The following is a 20,642-nucleotide window of genomic DNA, read 5'->3' as shown; positions in this document are numbered from 1 at the left end:
GTGGGACAATGTTACGTCCCACTAGTTAACTAGTTGCACAAAATGCCAGCTGTTTGTGTATTTATTCAAATTCCACTAGTTTACTAGTGTGAATGGCATTTTTCTCCTGCTAGTTCATTATGGACAGTGTTTTGTCCTCACTAGCTAACATGTAAGGCTCAAAATGCCCTCTATAAGCTAGTGAAAGGCATTAATAATGCAGATATGCTCACTAGTTAACTAGTGAGCATGTCCTGTTCCATTACAAGTAAACTAGTAAGGCCAAACATGTCAAATAGTTAACTAGTGAAGGCCAATGTGTCACTAGTTAACTAGTAAGAGTACCTTTTGCATTACTAGTGAACTAGATAGCTCCAAAAACAGCCACTAGTGTGTGTCTTGTGCGCACTAGTTAACTAGTGAGCTGCTTTACTGCCACACATGCAAACTAGTGAGACTTAAATTGTTCCACTAGTTAACTAGTGGACAAAAACGGTCAGCTTGTTTGTGTTTTTAGGTGTAACTAGTTAACTAGTTAACAAAATATGCATGCCACTAGTTAACTAGTAAGGCCCACAACACCCTCACTAGTAAACTAGTGGGCATTTTGGCATTTACATGTTAACAAGTGAGCGTTTTGGCATCTCACTAGTTAACTAGTGGGGCTGCAATGGCCTTCACTAGTTAACTAGTGGGCATTTTGGGCACACTAGTAAACTACTGACACTTTTTGCACCTCACTAGTTAACTAGTCGAATGGAAATTGCCATGACTAGTTCACTAGTGGGTGTTTTGGTGCACACTAGTAAACTAGTGACACTTTTTAGACCTCACTAGTTAACTAGTGGGCATTTGTGTCTTCACTAGTTAACTAGTGAGCAGTTCTGCCTTCACTAGTTTACATGTAAGTGTCACACTGAAGCCACTAGTTTACTAGCTAGAGTTCCTTTGGCCAGCATGTTAACTTGTGTGCCACATGCAAATGTTGTGGGTGGGATTTCGTGAAATTCTGCACTGTGATTGGTTGTCATTTTCTATTTGGACATAGGGAGCCAGAATTTCCAGAATTCTCCGCCTCCTAATTTGACTTCTGCGCCACTAGTTGACTAGTGTGAATTTTGTCTTTAACTAGTTTACTAGTATACATTTATGACCTCACTAGTTAACTAGTTTGGACAAATGATGCATCAACTAGTTAACTAGTGAGCCTGCTGCCATCACCTAGCTAGCTAGTAAGCCATTTATGGTTCACTAGTTAACTAGTGACATTGACCTACTGCAACTAGTTAACTAGTGAGGTGTTTTGCCTTCACTAGTAAACATGTGCACATTTTTGGCTGTCACTAGTTAACTAGTGAGACCCAAAAGCCTTCAACTAGCTGACTGGTATGCATTTTGGCCTTTACTAGTTAACTAATAGACATTTCTGGCTCTCACTAGTTAACCAGTGAAGCTAAAATGTGTTCACTAGTTAACTAGTGAGCCTTTTGGCTCCCACTAGTTAACTAGTGTGCATATTTTGGCCCTCACTAGTTAACTAGTTCACACAAACATGGCTCACTAGTTAACTAGTTGACAAAAATGGCTTACATGTACATGACAATTATGCCTGATATCAAGATATCAGAATAAATGCTCAATCGGCTTGCCATACATCAGGGATAACATTTACCACACTTTACTTTGCTTTAAGTTTTATCGGGAGCTTAGATCAGTGAGCTTTTCTCAACATCATTCAGAATGTTTTTTGTAAATACTTGAGTTTAATTAGATTTTCTTTTTCCAGTTTTGTCCAGTTACAGTATGTGATTCACTTTGCTCTGTGATTAGGCATATGGACAAAGCCTATTTCCGCCATACATTTGAATAGATCCAGCAGTTTTGTCTATCAGGAAAAGGATGTCTGTGTGCTTGCTTTTAAGGTGTCGGGACGGTACGTTGTAAATCACAAAAACAAAAGGACATTCAGTCCCTGGAGTTAAATGCAAGTGATGGATTTTCCACAAAGAGTCGCTGCAACCTCTGCAACCAACCACAGATTTTCCATAAGGGCCGTGGAAGCCCTCAGTCATTATTCAGAGGGAAAAAAGCTCTGAGGAACCGAGTCTCTGTCTGCCCATGAATGAGGAAAGCCTGCGAATGCAACATCTCACTAAACAATAAAGCCCCCCCCCCCCCCCGGGACGCCTGTGGTTTTCTTAGGTGTCGTAGCAAGCGAAGTCGCGCTCCCTAACGTCTTTTTCATTTAGCTGTTAGCCCTAAAGACAGAGAGAGAAAGTCATGCAAATTTCCAGCCCTTTCAAACTCACAGTTGAGTTCACCTCATTTGTAATGAACAGCACTTTTTCCATTTTTCCTCTAAAAACCTCTTGGATGAGACGCTGACAGCAATGTTCAGGGGGGGGGGGGGGGGCAAAACAATACAGTATAAACAACGAATGCTGATCCAACACCTGGGGGAGACTGTGAATGCAGTCCCCGCCGCACTTTTTGGAACGAGGAAGATTCATCATCAGCGTTTTATGATTGTGTTAGTGCCTTTCAATTTTCACGACCTGATTAAAAGACTCTGACTCATGGTGCTGCTAACTGCTAGCACAAACTGACAACGGTTCTTCCCCTTTCATCAGCACGGTTGTCTCACAGCAGTGAAAAGAACAAGGCCGCACACAAGACTGCTTCCATACGTTGGACCCAAAAAGAGTAGCGAAAGGCTGGTGTTGGAAAGTGGTGACTGGTTGATGATGACCGGCTATTTGGCAGTGTGAGTTCCCTGCTATGGGTTGAAAGGACTCAGCTGGACCTCTTATAACATGTGGAAGAGTCACTGTGTTCATCTCCTCTACCTTAGACAATCAAATCTGTTTTCAAATCATTAGACAACATACAAGACAATGAACCTCAGTCTATAAAGACAGTGGGCTGTGCACTTTGCAGTCCAAAGGCTAAAAGCATTCAATAAATATGTTACAACATGATTGCAAACAGGACAACAGCAATGGCCAAGCACTAAACCACTAAAACCACTTTCTTCCCACATGCCATGCCTGCCTACTCCATAAAAAACACTGCCTTATATCAAAACAGAACCCTCAAGACATGCCATTATGAAACCTGTTTGTGTGTGTGTGTGTGTGTGTGTGTGTGCATGTGTCTGTGCGTGAGTGTGTCAGGACAACAAATGCTCTCACACTCAGATCACACACTGGGGAGAAACGTTGCTGTGATGTGTATGTTCATGAGCAGCAGTTAAGAGCATTACAACATGGGCTGCACCTCTTTAAGTACGCTCTCTGTGACACTGATTGCTACCAAGTGGTCCATAATGCCAGCTTTATAACCACACTCAACATCGCAAATGTGTTTATTTACTAACTAGGCATGCGTTTTCATCAAAAGCAGCTTACAAATCACACCAACCTCAATCAAAGAATATAATCCTATCTCCGCTCGCATGGGTGTCAAAAACATCAGGAATTTTGGAGATTAAATGTTATCAGCCGATCTTGATGACTCCAGGAAGGGTGGAGGTTGCAAAACAAAATATTGGAACAAGATATTGGGAAGTTGTGAAAAAAACTCCTCCCTACTTTGAAACCCAGCCATAAAGTCAACATGACATTCTGGCTTTACACATTGCATCAAAAACTATTACATTTTCAACCAAAGAAAGGAATCTAATAACATCTCAGCTCAGCTCACAGAGGAATCCAAAATATATCAGCATCTAACAGTGACCAGAAGAAGGCACTATGAAATGTGCTGGGGCCCAAATAAAGCAAAAAGGCGTTGCAGTGCAGTGGAAACATCTCCCTGATCAGGATGCCAACCATAAAGTTTGGTTTGCTTGTTCAGGACGTGTTGCTGTTAGAACCCAGAGGCGGGTTGGATGGGTTGTTTTTCACTGACCTAATAATAATATCAGTGCTCTCTATGATAACACCCATCATATGGAAATGATCAAAAGGAAGGTCACGCCTGCCTGGAGAATATTTACCCTGATTGCTTTAAAGGAGAGAAAGATTTAGAGGTTGTTTTTACCCCCCGTGACCTATTCCAAACATGTCCTGCTGCTTTTGTGTCTTTGAAATATCCATAGGCTCCTGACATGTTGTGTGTGTGTGTGTGTGTGTGTGTGTGTGTATGTGTGTGTATGTGTGGATTGGTGTGATGGAGATTCCAGACCCATGCAACACCCACTTCCTCTCCCTAGAGCCCATGTTGTCCCACAAATTACTGGAAAGTGTCTCTCCCCTAACCATGCTTGTTACAGTGCTGCAGGAATAAAAGACTTTCTGGCTGGACCGTCTCCATATGGTACTACAGGAAAACATAGATTTCACCACAAGTCATTCTAGCCGATTTTATGTTTTTCTCTCACAAACTTTGTGGGAAAAGGGAACCTACACCTTTAAAAAAGTTCACCATATGAGGGACTTTTCTGTCTATGCAGTCACCAAATGTTTCATCATGTAGGCCTACCCAATTCAGCTTTACATTGTCAGCAAGCAAGATGTGAAATGCTATTGTCCTAAATGTAATGTCTTTGTATAAGTGAGATCCTTTGACTCAGTCTGTACTCTGTACAAATTGCTCTATACAAATTGTACTCTGTACAATTGTTTATTAAGCCTTTTATTCTACTAAATGAATACACTGTAGGAAGCATGGATGTAGTAGTAAAATAAGAGGTGGGTATGAAATCTACTGTAACTATGAAATCTGTGAGGTGGACTGAGCCTAAATCATCGGATTTTTCAGAATATGTTTGATAATGGTGGAGGTTATTGTCCAATGTTTATAACAATATCAGTATTATTAATGGTTCCTAGTGTGTACATATTGTGAATGTGGATAATACAGTGTAATTTTTGAATGTTAAATGTTCCAATCGGTGAATAAACTCTTTTGAGAGGTGGATAAACTCTAATAAGAGGTGGATAAACTATATTTTTTTAATTTCTGCGTTTTCTTGCGTTTAGCCATCCCTGGTAGGAAGCAATAGATAGGCATTATTATGTATTTAATGTACATACAATGAACAGTAATAATCAAACAAACCAAAGGGAATAGTTTTAATTTTTAAAGAAAAATAATGATATTCAGCATGACAAAGTATAAAGGGCTTTGTGTACTTCAATGTTGAAGAGTGTATTAATCTTCACGAACATCACAAATGTGACCTCCTGCTTTAATATAAAATTTAAGCACATTGACTTTGGAATTTCTTACCATTCTAAAAGTAACCTGACAAGTGCTATTACAGTCAAGTTTCCTCTCCTCATTTACTGGTCTCTGGAATAATTTAATAAATGGATCACACAGTGCCCAACTGAGTCCTGTACATCAGTCATTATGTCAGCTTTGTTCTGCTAGTTTAACCACAGCACACAAATGCCATTCTGCTCCAAGGCCTCTAAATTAGGCTGAAAGCAAAAGTATTTCAATGTTGAAAGATGTGAAATATATGTTTTTTTTATTTTTTGTTGTATGCTAAAGTAAATGTTTGACAACACCACAGGTGTCTTCAAGAGTTTTACAACCATGTCACACTATGTTTGTCTGAGTTCTGTTTATTTTTCACGATAACCGTAGACTAAACATATCCAGTACATGGCTTTACTTGGATAACAGAAAAGGTTTGCTTTCAAAAATCGAAATGTCACAAGCAGACAATTCAGTCAACAGCATAGTGCAGTCTGGCCATTTCAGAGCTACCTGCTGTTAGCCTATCATTAGAATCGGCCTGAACCTCTCTATTTAGCATTCCTGGCCCAGGTTGGCTGACTGACTGACTGCTGAGAGAGAGGAGAGAAGGAGGGGTGAAAGTAGGGCACGAGTCCTGCGCTCGTAAATCCCTCTCCGACCCCCTCTGATAAAGCCCACCTCCCTGGGCTCCTTTCAAAGCCCCGTCTGTGTCTGATATCTTCGCCTCCCGGAGGTCACACTGAGATTCCACAAATCTCACCAGTGCGCAGAAGAGCACGTCTGTCAGCGGACAGACCCCCCCCCCCCCTGTGCCCCATCATCTCCACCCTCCACCTCCTGCTCCTCCAACCCCGTCAGCCACCGAGTGGGCGCACACTCAAACACGCACAGCTCACACACACTCCAAACACCCCATGCTGAATTACTCGTTTTTTTGTGTTACCATGGCGAGAGGTTGATTGCCCCCCCCAACCACCCCCCGGGTCTATCCATGCAGAAATGGATGGCTGGATGTGAAACTCCTGAAATGGATGTTGTGGGCTTTCACCTAGTACCTTCATAAGGGTACAGCACTCAAAGGCTTTTCTCTTGAAGAAAGAAAGGACATCCACATTCATGTCTTCCCATCTTTATTCTGCTTTCTATTCTTGTCTCACTCTCTCATTCTCTCCACTTCCTCTCCTGCCCATGGTCCTGGTCTGGTCGAGGAGGACCACCTTCAAGATGGTTGGGGGGCAGACAGGTAGAAAGAGAGAAAAGACTTATCTATCGAAAGGCAGCCGAAGTACACTGCCAGATTCTGACCCCAAGCTATTACAGTGGGCCTCTTATAAGCAAAGAGACTGAACACTGATCAGAACGGCCCTCCATTCCAAAGTCAGGGGTTCATCCCACGCCTGAAGGGACAACATTCCATGGCCCAGTTAGAGTTCTGTGCACTGACACGCTTACAACGACCTATAAAGCCACAGCTGATCAAAGGGGAGCCTCCTCACTGTCCACATGTTTGAGAGAAAACTGAACTTCTTTGGTATGGGGTTTTGAAGGGGAACCAACTGTATTGTATTTTCCATTTTTTTTGCTGTTCCAGACCAGTTTTGGCATGAATAATGTTCTTTGATTCTTTAACCTGAAACTGTCTCCACGTTTTGTTTGTTAAATGTTATTGGCTGCAGAGAGTGGATCAGATTTTGGTCAAACAAAACATTTTCCAGGACATCAGACATATTCCTGCTATTGTATTGTTCTTTGGCCCGAAGAAGTTGTGACTGGAGGAGTTCACTCAGACTGCATGTGCCTCTCTTAACTCAGGAGACGTTTTCTTAAATACTCTGTGCCAAATTTCTGAAACTTAGGTCATGGCAAAACTGACTGTTGAATATGGAGTTTTGCATTGGACACTGAGTGCTCTGTTGGATAACCCCAGGATGTCTGTCTAAAAACATACACACTCACTGACTGATTCACTGTATGCACTGGGCATAAATTACACAAAATAAATCATTTGTCTCATCTCAGGATTTATATTGGACAACTGTTTGATTTCTAACTTTGTTTACATGCAGACATGAGCTCAAGCTATCAGTGTAGAATTTGGAAAGACTTGACAGGTAAGTGCCACATTGTGTTTTCTGTCAGAAAAATAGAGAGTATAGAAAAAAAACCTTGAGATTGAAAAAGCCATTCATCACAAACTCAGAGAGAGGCAGAGAGAACAGAACAAGACATCTCATAGTGAGACTCGGCAGCAATTAGCGGTAACTGGAGACGTTTTACCGTAAGCAGAAATTCCGCTGCAACTTTCCTGGACGGCTCAGCCAAAGTGGACATCTCCTGCGTGTCAGGCAGACCCACATTCGTGAAAGAGACAGCAGGGGTGAGTAATGGTGTGGGCACAGGGCCTTTGTTTGGCCAAGGTTACAACCTCACGCTTTTCAAAGGTACATGCAAGGTCCTTAAAAACAGCATGGTGGACATGGGTTAAGTTTGCCCTGGTGTGCATACCCAAAGCACCCACTCTTTGAAGGCCAAACTTGTGCGTGTGTGAAGCACAGTGCAATCTAGGTGAACAAACAAAGCAAGACTCAGTGTCGTGGTAAACAGCAAGGTCCTCTGTCAGTGATAAGTCGAAAACACTTGGTATTTCACACTGAAATAAGGGTGACCTAACCTGGGACCTCAAATGTTTCAGCTAAAGTATGAGGTGAGATTAATGAGGTCTCCTGTCACTATAACCGGAGTCAAAAACATTAGGTTGCATGGTGTGTGTGTGATGTGCACCATCAAAAAGATAGAATCTAGGCAGATTGACTTTACTATTGAAATGTGGATGTAGGCCTACATAAAGTGTAATGATCTCAAATAAATCATTCATAATCTACTATTTCTGAGGAAATCTGATAAATCTGATTAAAACACCCAATAGCCAATGCAGTAGATAAGACAATGGAAAACACAATTTATTCTCTCTGATAAATAAAACAGTCGTCGGTAAAACTCACTTGTGACTCCTTGCTGTGAGAGGTCCTCAAGGGCAGGGTGAAAAAGTAGGTAATGAGGTCTTAAACTTTTGTCCCTCCCCTCCGTAAGAGATGCAGTCAGTTCAGCCCTAGAGTAAAGTTGCGAAGTGTACAGACGCCCTGTCTATCCTTTTGTGGGAACTTCTCTCCCGGACCTCTCCACCTCAAAGCAGAGAATGCGGACTTGGGTAAGGCAATTTAGATATAAACATTGCCACTTCAATTTGATAAAAATGTCTTTAATTTTTGTGTTTGTTTCTTTCAAGACTAAACTGTTGCGCGCGTACAACGTCTTTGCAAATTCTTGGTCATGAGATTTTGAGCCAGTCGACTAGATGCTCAGAGAGTGCTAACACTGCAGTTTTCATTTAAATTAATTAATTCAATGAGAATGCACTGTTGTCAGGAGTACTTCGACCAGAATGAATTTGCACGAACAGTAGGCTATGAAGATTAAATAACCGACTTAGTGTTGTATTTTGAATAAAGTCACACATATTGACTGACATGCACCGTCATCTCCGTCAGTGGGAAACATGATTAGTATCTATGTATGACTAAGTCTAAACATCTGGTGTGTGTCAACTTTTTTCGGAACATCGGTAAAGGATTCAAATTAGCTGGGATGAACGGGTAGCATTGTGCACACACGCTTCCATGTCCCCTCAGGAATAATACTTTTCAGGAATAAGCTCATGTAGCAATGTGACAATTCCCCTTTTAAAGTGATATCAGAACTGTTATTCTCTAGACCAAGCTCTTGTATGACTAATTCCTACCAGGTATGTGATGATACTTTCCTTTAGTGTAGTTCAATTAAGGCTAATGCTGTGCTTTGGAAACATGGAAAGATTCCAATTTTCATGCGTGAAATTTTAGGTTTCAGGAAATGCTAAATATGTCTCCGGTGTAGGCTAATTCAAAAGACTGTAACATGTATTTCAAAATAAATACCCAACGATGTACAGTATATCCCTGAAGCACTTGCATTTGGCACACTTACATTAAGAAGGGGGAGCTGTTAAATTGCACTTCACTGGAACTCGCTCAAGAGGGTCATCTTTTAAGCACTCTTTTTTGACAATGACTGAGAGAAAAAGTGGCAAACAGTTGGATGTAAAATGATGCATCCAGCACAAAAGCACTCCACTGTCTGTGGTAGACCGAACTGCCTTTTTCCTTTAATGTGTATCCAGCTGGCATGTGCCCGAAACCATGTATGGTTTTTAGGTGTGTAGCCTATGAATGTATGGTTGAAAAATGTCTGGGCAGAGGTCTTTCTGGAGCACTTTGTGAGGTGCTTCGGAAATGAATATGCCAGAATTACCCACAAAACACCTCATCATGTTAAACTGGCATCAAGTTCTGCTTGGTCTGAGTATGTTAGCACTGCTGCCAAACTGTCCATCACCATCTAAAAGCTTAAAGCCACAAGGACCTCGCACATTACTGGTCTTCTACGTCCTTACTATTCTGTCTCTGAGGGGTGATGAGAGGCCAAATAAACTGAAAAATCGATCACATGAAGCGCGTATAGTCAGCATTCGTCATGACCTCTTTTTATAATTACTGCACACAGATGGGATATACATCAAAATAGGGTTTGATTTTGCCCTTTGATGGTTTGTGCTCTTCTTGTCAAAGCCAAATTCTAAGTCAGTGTCATGACCATGGAATCCCCTCTTCTATTGACACTGCTATTGCTGTGGTGATCGTTCAAGTGCACTGCACAAAGCAGACCGTATTTATTAAGGGAAATGTGTCCAGCACTCCTGGATGGGGTAGTGCTGTGGTTTCTGAATATGAGATGAAGTAGAGAATTTGAGCTCAGCCATGAAGCCAGATGTTGGCTTTTTGTACAGAGAGTTAGCCTGGCTGTGAGCCTCTCACAGGAAATCAGCAGCACAGTGCCTTTAACTTACCTCTTATTTTTCCCCTCTCTGTCTCTCTCTTGCTCTCTTTTTCTCTCTTTCTCTCTGTCTGTGTGCATCTCTGCTAGGTTTCAATCAGCATCTGCAGCTTCCAAGAGAAGATCGCTTATTAATCCGAGGTGGCATACAGCAAAGAGTGGAGTCCTGTGCTGTTTATTTTTCTCTTTTCTTTGCCCCCCATCCCCCCTGCTAGTTCACTTTTAGTTAGAGTCAACATGACTGGCTGTGCGCTTGTTAGGGTCATGCTGCTGAAATGCTTGCTCTTGCTGAGTCTGAGTGGCTCCCTGGGCCAGAAGGACTGCACCGGCGTGGACTGCCCCGAGCTGGACAACTGCATCGAGGAGTCGCTGGACAGCGACGCATGCTGCGCCACCTGTGTGCAGAAAGGCTGCACCTGCCAGGGCTACCAATACTACGACTGCGTCAACGCCGGCTTCCGCAACGGGAAGGTGGCTGAGGGCGAGTCGTACTTCGTGGATTTTGGCAGCACGGAGTGCGCGTGCCCCGAGGGCGGCGGGCGGATCAGCTGCCACTTCATCCCGTGCCCGGACATCCCGGCCAACTGCATAGAGCTGTCGGAGCCGGCCGACGGCTGCATCCAGTGCAAGCGCATCGGCTGCGTGCACGACGAGCAGAAGTACGAGGCGGGCCACTCCTTCCACATGGACCCGTGCCAGGTGTGTCACTGTCCCAACGACGGCGGGAGCCTCATGTGCTATCCGATCCCGGACTGTGATCCGCGGAAGGTCGAGAAGCCAATGCTGGCCACCACGACCGAGGAGAACGCGCACGAGAGACTCTACAATAACCCTCTGCAGTTCATCTTCCAGCACCAGGGCCCGAGGGATCACCTGTCCAAGCCCTTCCGGCCGGCCCATGGAGACCCCCTCCCCGTCCTCCCTCTCTTCACCCAGCACCCAAACAACCTCGAGGACGAGGAGGAGGTGGACTACGACTACATGCCCACGGACACCCCGGGGCCGCCACTCCTAGACGTGGCTGCCCCCACCAAGTCCTCCATCGTCTCAGTGTCCTACCCAGAGTCCTTCACTCCACGTGGGCCGAGTCTTTACAGGGACGTGAAGCAAGAGCTCAGAGAGACGTTCGCTGTTCATCATGAGGCGACGCCCCGGGTCGAGACCACTCAAGCCCCGGCGACGACCCTTCAGCAGACCACCCCGCGGCACCGTGGAGACTTCACCACCGCCTCCTGGCAGAGAGCCTTTGAAAACATAGTGTTCCCACTGAGGACCTCTTATGCTGAAGACCATGATGAGGATGCAGGAGAGAGTGACATTGACGAAGAGCACGAGATGGAGGAGGCGGAGGAGAAAACGGTAGCATCACATGGCTTCCCTGTTTTTGCGCACGGAGGAAAGCACACATCCTCCTTTGCTGATCACAGACATGATGACAAAAAGACACAGACCAGGCCGGTGGTGCCAGATATCAGCAGCTTTGCCGATCACGGACGTAGCAAGCCTATGCAGACCAGGCCTGTGATACCAGACACTGGCAGCTTTGCCGATCGTGGACAAAGCAAGCCTTCACAGACAAGGCCTGTGATACCAGACACTGGCAGCTTTGCCGATCGTGGAAGCAACAAACCTACCCAGACTAGGCCTGCGATACCAGACACTGCCAGCTTTGCCGATCATGGAAGCAACAAACCTACCCAGACTAGACCTGCGATCCCAGACACTGCCAGCTTTGCCGATCATGGAAGCAACAAACCTACCCAGACTAGGCCTGCGATACCAGACACTGCCAGCTTTGCCGATCATGGAAGCAACAAACCTAACCAGACTAGGCCTGCAATACCAGACACTGCCAGCTTTGCCGATCGTGGACAAAGCAAGCCTACACAGACCAGGCCTGTGATACTGGACACTGGCAGCTTTGCCAATCATGGCCGTAACAGAAATACTCAAAGCCGGCCTGTCATCAAGGAACTTGACCAAGAAGTGGGCACATTTACTGATCAAGGACTTAGCAAAATTACGCAGACCAGGCCTCTGATACCGGACACTGCCAGCTTTGCCGATCATGGAAGCAACAAACCTACCCAGACTAGGCCTGCAATACCAGACACTGCCAGCTTTGCCGATCGTGGACAAAGCAAGCCTACACAGACCAGGCCTGTGATACTGGACACTGACAGCTTTGCCGATCATGGGCTTAACAGGAATACTCACAGCAGGCCAGTAATGAAGGAGGTTGACCAGGACAGGGGCACTCTCACTGATCATGGACATAACAGAAATACTCAGAGCAGGCCAGTCTTGGAGGACGTTGACCGACACAGGAGCACCTCTCTTCAGCAAGGACATAGCGAGGCAACACAGACTAGGCCTGTGGTGGTAGAAATGGACAGAGACAGAGGCAGCTTGACTGATCATGAGACTAACAGAAATCCTCTGAGCAGGCCAGTCTTGGAGGAACTTGACCGACACAGGGCCACCTCCCCTCAACAAGGACATAGCGAGTCTACACAGAGCAGACCAAATACGGAGGAACTTGACCGAGACAGGGGCCCCTTAACTCAACAAGAACATAGCAAGCCCAGGCAGGTGATACCAGAAACTGCCAGCTTTGCTGAACATGATCTTAACAGGAATACTCAGAGCCAGCCTGTCATTGAGGACCTTGACCGGCTCAGGGGCACGTCGACTGAACATGGACACAGCAAGACTAGGCCTGACTTGGAGGAAGCTGACCAAGACAGCTCCACCTTCCCTCAACAAAGACATCGCGAGACTTCACAGACCAGGCCTGTGATGGCAGAAATGGACAGGGACAAGGGCAGCTTTGCTGATCATGCTCGTGACAGAAATCCTCAGAGCAGGCCTGTCATGGAGGAGGTTGAGCGAGACAGGGTCACGCTTACCGATCAAGGTCATAGCAAGGCTACACAGAGCAGGCCTGTCACAGAGGAAGTTGACCAGGACAAGGGCAAAGGTCACCAGCCCCGGAGACCCTCCCAGGAGCACATCGCAAGGCAGCCTGTCGGGCCGCAGGATCACGTCACTCCCCCGGCGGGGGCAGTGGCGGTGAACTATGCACAGCACACCACCCACCGACCGCCGCCGCAGCGGGTTCACCAGATCCATACGCTGCCCCCGGCACGCATCCCCACCACAAGCCAGCCCCCCCTCAGAGTGAAAGCAGATGCAGGACACCCGGTGAGAAATCAGAGCCAGGCCTTCACCAGCGTCCACGCCGAGCAGGAGAGAGAACGAGAGAGGGAGCGTGTGGAGGAGCGTGACAACTCCCTCAGCTCCCTTCCCGTCCATAACAGCGGTGAGTAAGCAGAGCAGAGATCCCTTTGCTGTTTCTTAATCACTGCCCTGAACGCTGCACCTCACGCATGCATGAAAGGGGGCTTTGGGAGCCTAATTAAGACGGGTGATTGATCACTGACATTTGCCAGGTACTACAAACTGCTTCTCTGAATAATGGACGAATTAGTGCAGAATAGGGCCTTAGCAGCTGCTAAAAGACAAGCGTAATGCATTATCCAGCATTTGACAGTCACTGCAGGAGACCAGACAGACTCCTCTCCACCAATTCTCCACAGTTACACTTCATCATTCAACAAAAGTGCTTGTGTTTGTTTTTTTCTATGCACTTGCATTCATATTTATGTTCATAGTTATTCACACATACAGTATACTGTATGCTCAGTGCGCTGTCATGTGATGTGTTGTGATGGATGGATATGGCATGTAGAGTCAGGCCCCTGGAAACTTGACTGGGAGTGGAGACGCACGACACAAGGGGGGGGGCTGCCTGGAGCACGAAGCCAAACATTTCCCCTGCTGTGAACATCCTCCTGCTCTCCTCTCGGATAAGTCAACACCATCGCTCACTCGCCAAGTTACTCGTCTGCGCAATTTAACACGCTAAAGTTCTCAATTAGCTGGAGATGTCGGAGGGGTGCGTGTACGCAGCGTCCCTGAGACAAAAGGCCTAGGGATTTTTAAACCTGAAGGTGTTTATGGGCTTAGTCTATGTAATTCATTTTGACTTGTATTGGACTCGTAAAAAAGTTTAATTGGGCTTTCGCGTGAGGCACCTGGGTAATTTAATACTTTTCTGGTCCATCTGAAATTTCACTCTGGCAAATGCACATGCGATATTGGGTCGCTTTGCAATAACTTTCTGAAAGCCAGATGTTAACGCCTTGCAAATAACTGCAATCAGGCAAAAATCGCATGAAGAGTGATTGCTTCATACATTTTTAGTTCTTCTAGAACATTATATTCACAGTGATTCAAAATATTTCTATAGGATTGTTTGCCTCTCTATTTATGTTGTATGAAAATTGCAGTGATGCTGGAGATAATTTCCCCTGTAAGTATAGCACACTCGGCTGCTGGCTAGTGTTCAAGATAAAAACGCTCATTCCAAAATGGAAACACTCATGGGCTCTTGACATACACTTTCCTCTCGGCTCAGGAGAGAAGGCCTCCTCCTCAGACAGATAACCTACATTTAGCATTTAGCTCTTGTGGCGTGTGATTCTGACTTAGGATTGTTGAACAAATGCCAGCATGTCTTTCTTACTGTTTTGAGTTCACTGGTGAGATGGTGTAGTGAGACAATGTATTTTTGGCACCTGTGTGTGTGTGTGTGTGTGTGTGTGTGTGTGTGTGTGTGTGCGTGTGTGTGTGTCACCTCATAGGGAAAGAAATCTACAATTGTGCTGAAAGACTTTATCAGGTAAAACAGAAGCAATGGGGGGTGGTCAGCAGTGTGTATAATACAAGATTTCAGACAACTGGTTCCTTGCATTGGTTTATCTGACCCTGAGGGGAGCTTGTGAAGGTTATTTTAAATGAACAGCATATGAGGTGGAGAGATAAAACATATGCCTCTTGTTCATGGGTCCAGAATGTCCTATTGGAATGTCTGCTTTGAAGTAGCTGCAGAATGAGATGGACGTATACCCTTATTTAACTGGGATGATGGAGCTCTGTGTCTCGGTGCCAAAAATGAATAGATTCAGTTTTGTTGGATGGATTTAGTTGATTTTATCAATCAGCTTGAAATCCTTTATCGCCAAGAGAGAGAGAGAGAGGTTTTTACCATTGGCTGAACTCATACCACCCCTCACTACTCTCTCCAGTTTCTATTCCCCATAGGTCATAGATCCTACGAAGAAATGTGGTCATTTCACCAATCTCCAGTGTCATTGCCCTTAAATTCTCCCAATATGTTTCTCATCTAGATCATTTCAGTTTACAGTAATCAAGGTGATCAGGGTGGAACTGCAGTTGTTTACAACACTTTTCACACTTTTCCCAAATGTCTGCAAACCATTCTGTTCTTTCGACAACAATCTACAGTGTGTTAGCAGGTGATATTCAGACTGCGATAAGACAATACCCCACTGCAGCACACTGCATTTGCTACCGTTCCAATGAAATCAGCCTCTACTCACCAATCCTTTTACTAAAAATGTGATCATAAAACAGGTTTTGGGATTATGACTTGTGAATAGGGCTTTGGAGGTCTGCCACATTTTATGGAATTCCTCACTAGAACAGGGGCATACCTTGCTGCAGTTTGTGTGGTTCACAGGGAAAGACATACAGCAACTATGTCTCCCTCCCTTGTAGGGCTTGGGGTTTTTCCCTTAGATTATCCATCTTTATGGGTCTGGAGTTAAAACATATGGAAATTGTAGAGAAGATGAATGTTCCTCTGGAATGAGAGAATAAGATTTCCGGCGCCGACGAAAGTGGCAGCATGTCGAGGTAGCTCCGTGTCTTTGTGGTTTTTTTTTACCGTCTTTTGTTTACTTTTTTTACTAAGCAACTTTTTTTTTTTTTTGGATTACGCACTTCTCGTAAACGAAGGAGTGTTTTCATTCTATCCTATGGATATGGATCTACTACAATGCTCCAGCGGCAGCAAACTTGTGTACACAAGGAATCAGCTGCTTGCAATACGATGGAATGCTGGTAGGGTTCACGTAAACATCCCGGAGGAACTGTGGTGCTTTCGGGGGTGCAGAGCGGGAGTTAAAGTGAGGACTAGGCGTCGGGAGAAGAAGTGGCAACACAAGCCCTCAGTTCCTTCGATGGTCATGGGAAACGTGAACTCACTGGCCAACAAGACTGACGAACTGGCTGCCCTGGTAAGAAATCAGAAGTTGTACAGAGATTGTAGTTTGCTATGCTTCACGGAGACGTGGCTAACAAGCCATATCCCCCTGGCTAACGTTGAGCTGCCCGGCTTCAGTGTAGCTCGTTTGGACAGAGACAATAAACTTTCTGGCAAAAAGAAGGGAGGCGGACTGGTGCTATACATAAACAACAGATGGTGCAATCCCGGACATGTTACTGTGAAGGAGACTGTATGCTGTAAGGATGTGGAGTTACTAGCGGTCAGTCTACGACCATACTACATGCCGCGGGAGTTCTCGCACGCCATTGTTGTTTGTGTTTACGTTCCGCCTCAAGCCCTCCCGGACACAGCGTGTGACGTCATTCACTCTACAGTCGCTAGGCTCCAAACTCAGCACAGTGATGCCTTCTTTGCGATCTCTGGTGATTTCAACCACATTACACTGGATTCCACCCTCACAAACTTTTACCAGTTTGTTGACTGCCCAACTAGGAAAAACAGGACAATAGACCTCATGTATGCAAACGTGAGGGATGCTTACAGTGCCACCCCCCTTCCCCCACTGGGGAAGTCGGACCATAACCTCATTCATCTTCAGCCAATGTACAAGCCAAAAGTTCAGAGGCTACCAGTTGCCACGCGCACCTTCAGGAAGTGGACACCAGAAGCGGATGAGGCTTTGAGAGACTGCTTTGAGTCCACTGACTGGAGTGTGCTACTGAATGGTGAGGACTTAGAGGAGGCCACACATTGCACTACTGACTATCTGAACTTCTGTATGGACATTGTTGTTCCCACAAGGACTGTACGCTGCTATCCAAATAACAAGCCTTGGATAACCAGTAATGTCAAGACCCTTCTCAATAGGAAAAAGATGGCGTTTAAAGAGGGGGACATGGCAGAGCTGAGGCAAGTACAGGGGGAACTCAAGAAGAAGCTGAAAGAGGCTAAGGAGGACTACAGAAGGAAGATGGAACAGAAGTTGCAGGAGAACAACATGAAGGAGGTGTGGGACTGTATGAAATCCATCACTGGCCTTAAGAAGAGCAGCAGCTCTGAGGAGGGAGACCTGGTCAGGGCGAACCAGCTGAACCACTTTTACAACAGGTTTGATTGCCCTGCACCAGCGCCATGTACTGCTACTGCTCTTGTTAGCGTGCCCGCCCTACCCCCACCTCCCAGTCTCCCAGTCTCCCCAGCTCTGCATCCTGGGGACATCCAACGATCTGAGCCCCCATCACCCCACACCCTGCCCCCGCCTGATGCCTCCTTGCCTGTGCCATTACTGGATATTGCACCCCTCCCCCACATGGCGACCACGAACAATGAGGTGACAACGACTACAGTCAACAGCCATCAGACACACAGACCCCAGAAGCACTCCCTCTCCCCTCCCCTCCCCCCCTCCACCATCACTGCACATCAGACTATCGCACCTCTCCCCCACACAGTGACCACGAGCAGTGCGGCAACAATGGCTTCAGCCAACGGCCATCAGGTTCTAGCCACACGACAACCCTCTCAGAAGCACTCCTCCTACCCCTCCACTCCCCTCATCCCCCCCATCATTACAGCTTCCGAAGTAAGCTATCTGTTAAAAAGACTTCATCCTCGTAAGGCAGCCGGGCCTGACAGACTGTGTCCAAGGCTACTCAAGGCCTGTGCTGCTGAACTGGGGGAGCCACTGATGCACATCTTCAACTGGAGTCTACGTCTCGGACAAGTTCCAACACTGTGGAAGACATCATGTCTCACCCCCGTCCCTAAGAAGCCACACCCCAGTGAGCTTAATGACTTCAGGCCTGTCGCTCTAACATCACATGTGATGAAGACACTGGAGCGGCTGGTCTTAGGTAGGCTCAGACCCCAGGTTCGTCATGCACTAGACCCGCTACAGTTTGCATACCAGGAGAAAGTGGGCGTGGATGATGCCATCACTTATCTTCTACACAGGACACATACTCACCTAGACAAGGGGAAAAGTGCTGTGAGAATCATGTTCTTTGATTTCTCAAGTGCTTTTAACACCATCCAACCCCTCAGACTGGGAGACAAGCTCTTGCAGATGGGTGTGGACGCTCACCTGGTAACCTGGATTACAGACTACCTGACCGAGCGACCACAGTTCGTCAGACTGAAGAACTGTCTCTCTGACACTGTGATCAGCAGCACCGGAGCTCCACAGGGAACTGTGCTCTCTCCAGTCCTGTTCACCCTGTACACATCTGACTTCTGCTACAACACCGAGTCATGCCACATGCAGAAGTTTTCTGACGATACTGCAATTGTGGGGTGTATCAGGGACGAGCAAGAGGAGGAGTACAGGAGCCTGGTGGAGGACTTTGTGCAATGGTGCAAACTCAATCACCTTCAACTCAACACTTCAAAGACCAAGGAGATGGTGGTGGATTTCCGCAGGTCTAAGCCCGCTCTGCTACCAGTCTCCATTGATGGGGTCAATGTGGAGGCGGTAAGCACCTACAAGTATCTGGGTCTCCACCTGGACAATAAACTGGACTGGTCAGCCAACACTGACGCACTCTACAAGAAAGGGCAGAGCAGGCTGTACTTCCTGAGGAGGCTGCGGTCCTTCAATGTGTGCAGCAAGCTCCTCAGGATGTTCTATCAGTCTGTTGTGGCCAGCGTCCTCTTCTATGCAGTGGTATGCTGGGGAGGAAGTACAAAGAAGAAGGATGCTGGGCGCCTTGACAGGCTGTTAAGGAAGGCTGGCTCTGTAGTGGGAGCTGAACTGGAGTGCATCACTTCAATATCTGACAAAAGGACCCTGAACAAACTGATCAACATCTTGGACAATGAATGCCACCCACTCTACAGCACTATTAAAAAGCAAAAGAGCTTGATCAGCTGGAGATTTCGCTCACTGACTTGCGCAACAGACAGACTGAGGAAGTCATTTGTCCCCAGGGCCATTGAACTGTTCAATGCATCACTAAAGGGAAGAGGAGAGATAGACTTCTCTGCTTAGTCTGTCTGCCTCTCCACCCTCTCCATGTTTGAGTACTGACTACCCACTACTGCTTTACTACTGTTTTACCACAGCCTAATGTTTTTACTACCGCTTTCCTGCTACACTGTTTTTCATGTTTTTCATGCTATATTAGCACACATGATCAATGGCTTCTGCTACAATAATACTGAATGGCTGTAACCCTATTACCTCAACCTGTTTCTGCACTGACGTAGTTTTTATAGTTTTTTATATTACCTTGTCTACATTATATTATACTTTGCTCTCCTATTTGTCCATATTATTTATGCTGGTCTCTAGACCTTATTATTGCACTGTTGGACTAATGCTGGACTACTTGTTGCACCTTCACCATGACACTCACTCTCCGAGCACCTTACCGTGCACACTTAACTTAAGGACTATTGTTGGACTACTTTTTGCACCTTCACCAGGACACTTACTCTCTTGAGCACCTTACCATGCACACATAACTAAGGGACTCCTGTTGGACTACTTTTTTGGCACCTTCACTCTCACTCTCTTGAGCACCTTACCATACACACAGAACTACTGTTGGACTACTTTGCACCTTCACCAGGATACTCACTCTCTTGAGCACCTCACTTTGCACACAGAACTACAGGCCCTGTCATTACAAGCGTCTCATACTTGACCACCCTTAAGCACACTGTTTCTTTTACATTTAATTTATATAGTATTTTTAGTTTTGTTAGCTTTTCTTATCTCCTACTGTCTCTATTGTACAGTGGTGTTTGGTTATATGTTTATACTTATACTTATATTTACCATTTGCTGTAAGTGCATGTTGTGTGTGATGTCTGTATGCTACTGAGACCCCCTGAATTTCCCCTTGGGGATCAATAAAGTATTTATCTATCTATCTATCTATCTATGTTCTGTGAGCAATGGCAATCCATTCAGACTTGGAACTCCAAAATTAAGTACGGTAATCCATTTTTCATATATATGGAATACCGACATCATGGACATATATCTTAGAGGTTTGTAGAATCTAGCAGTCTCTCAAATCGTTGTTCGGGCCTTACTAATAACAACCTGATATACAACCTCACAATCTATTGTTGCAGCCTTTGAATGTTGTGCTAACGTGCCAAATGTGATCAGGAGGTTCATGAACTCAATTTTTCACATCACAGTGCACATGCAAGTAGATTTGCTATGGGTTACTTCTCTTTGTGACTGGAGATATTTCACAAAAAACAATAGGTCTACTAGTAATATAGAGTAGAATGAACATTGTGAACAACACAGAAACACGGGCGGTTTACGTATGTGTGTGTGTGTGTGTGTGTGTGTGTGTGTGTGTGTGTGTGTGTGTGTGTGTGTGTGTGTGTGTGTGAGAGAGAGAGAGAGTCAGTC

At 45.6% G+C, this 20,642-nt stretch overlaps 1 protein-coding gene across 1 annotated transcript in view; it reads left to right on the top strand.

The window, feature by feature from the left end:
- The first annotated feature begins 8,319 nt into the window (after positions 1-8,319).
- fbln2 (fibulin 2) overlaps positions 8,320-20,642 on the top strand; it is a 65,673-nt gene continuing 53,350 nt past the window's right edge. Inside the window, exons 1-2 of the mRNA XM_076269295.1 lie at positions 8,320-8,395; positions 10,207-13,438. Coding sequence (XP_076125410.1) covers positions 10,354-13,438 — 3,085 coding nt within the window. The 5' untranslated portion in view covers positions 8,320-8,395; positions 10,207-10,353. The remainder of the gene's footprint in view (positions 8,396-10,206; positions 13,439-20,642) is intronic.

This window comes from Alosa pseudoharengus, unplaced genomic scaffold (genome assembly GCF_046254945.1).
Source record: "Alosa pseudoharengus isolate Yale_2024_CS ecotype anadromous, Long Island Sound unplaced genomic scaffold, YU_APseudo_1.1 YU_APseudo_1.1_scf_5, whole genome shotgun sequence".
Taxonomy (NCBI): domain Eukaryota; kingdom Metazoa; phylum Chordata; class Actinopteri; order Clupeiformes; family Clupeidae; genus Alosa; species Alosa pseudoharengus.
Note: the sequence above shows the minus strand (reverse complement) of the source record. Positions and strands in the feature narration are given on the sequence as shown.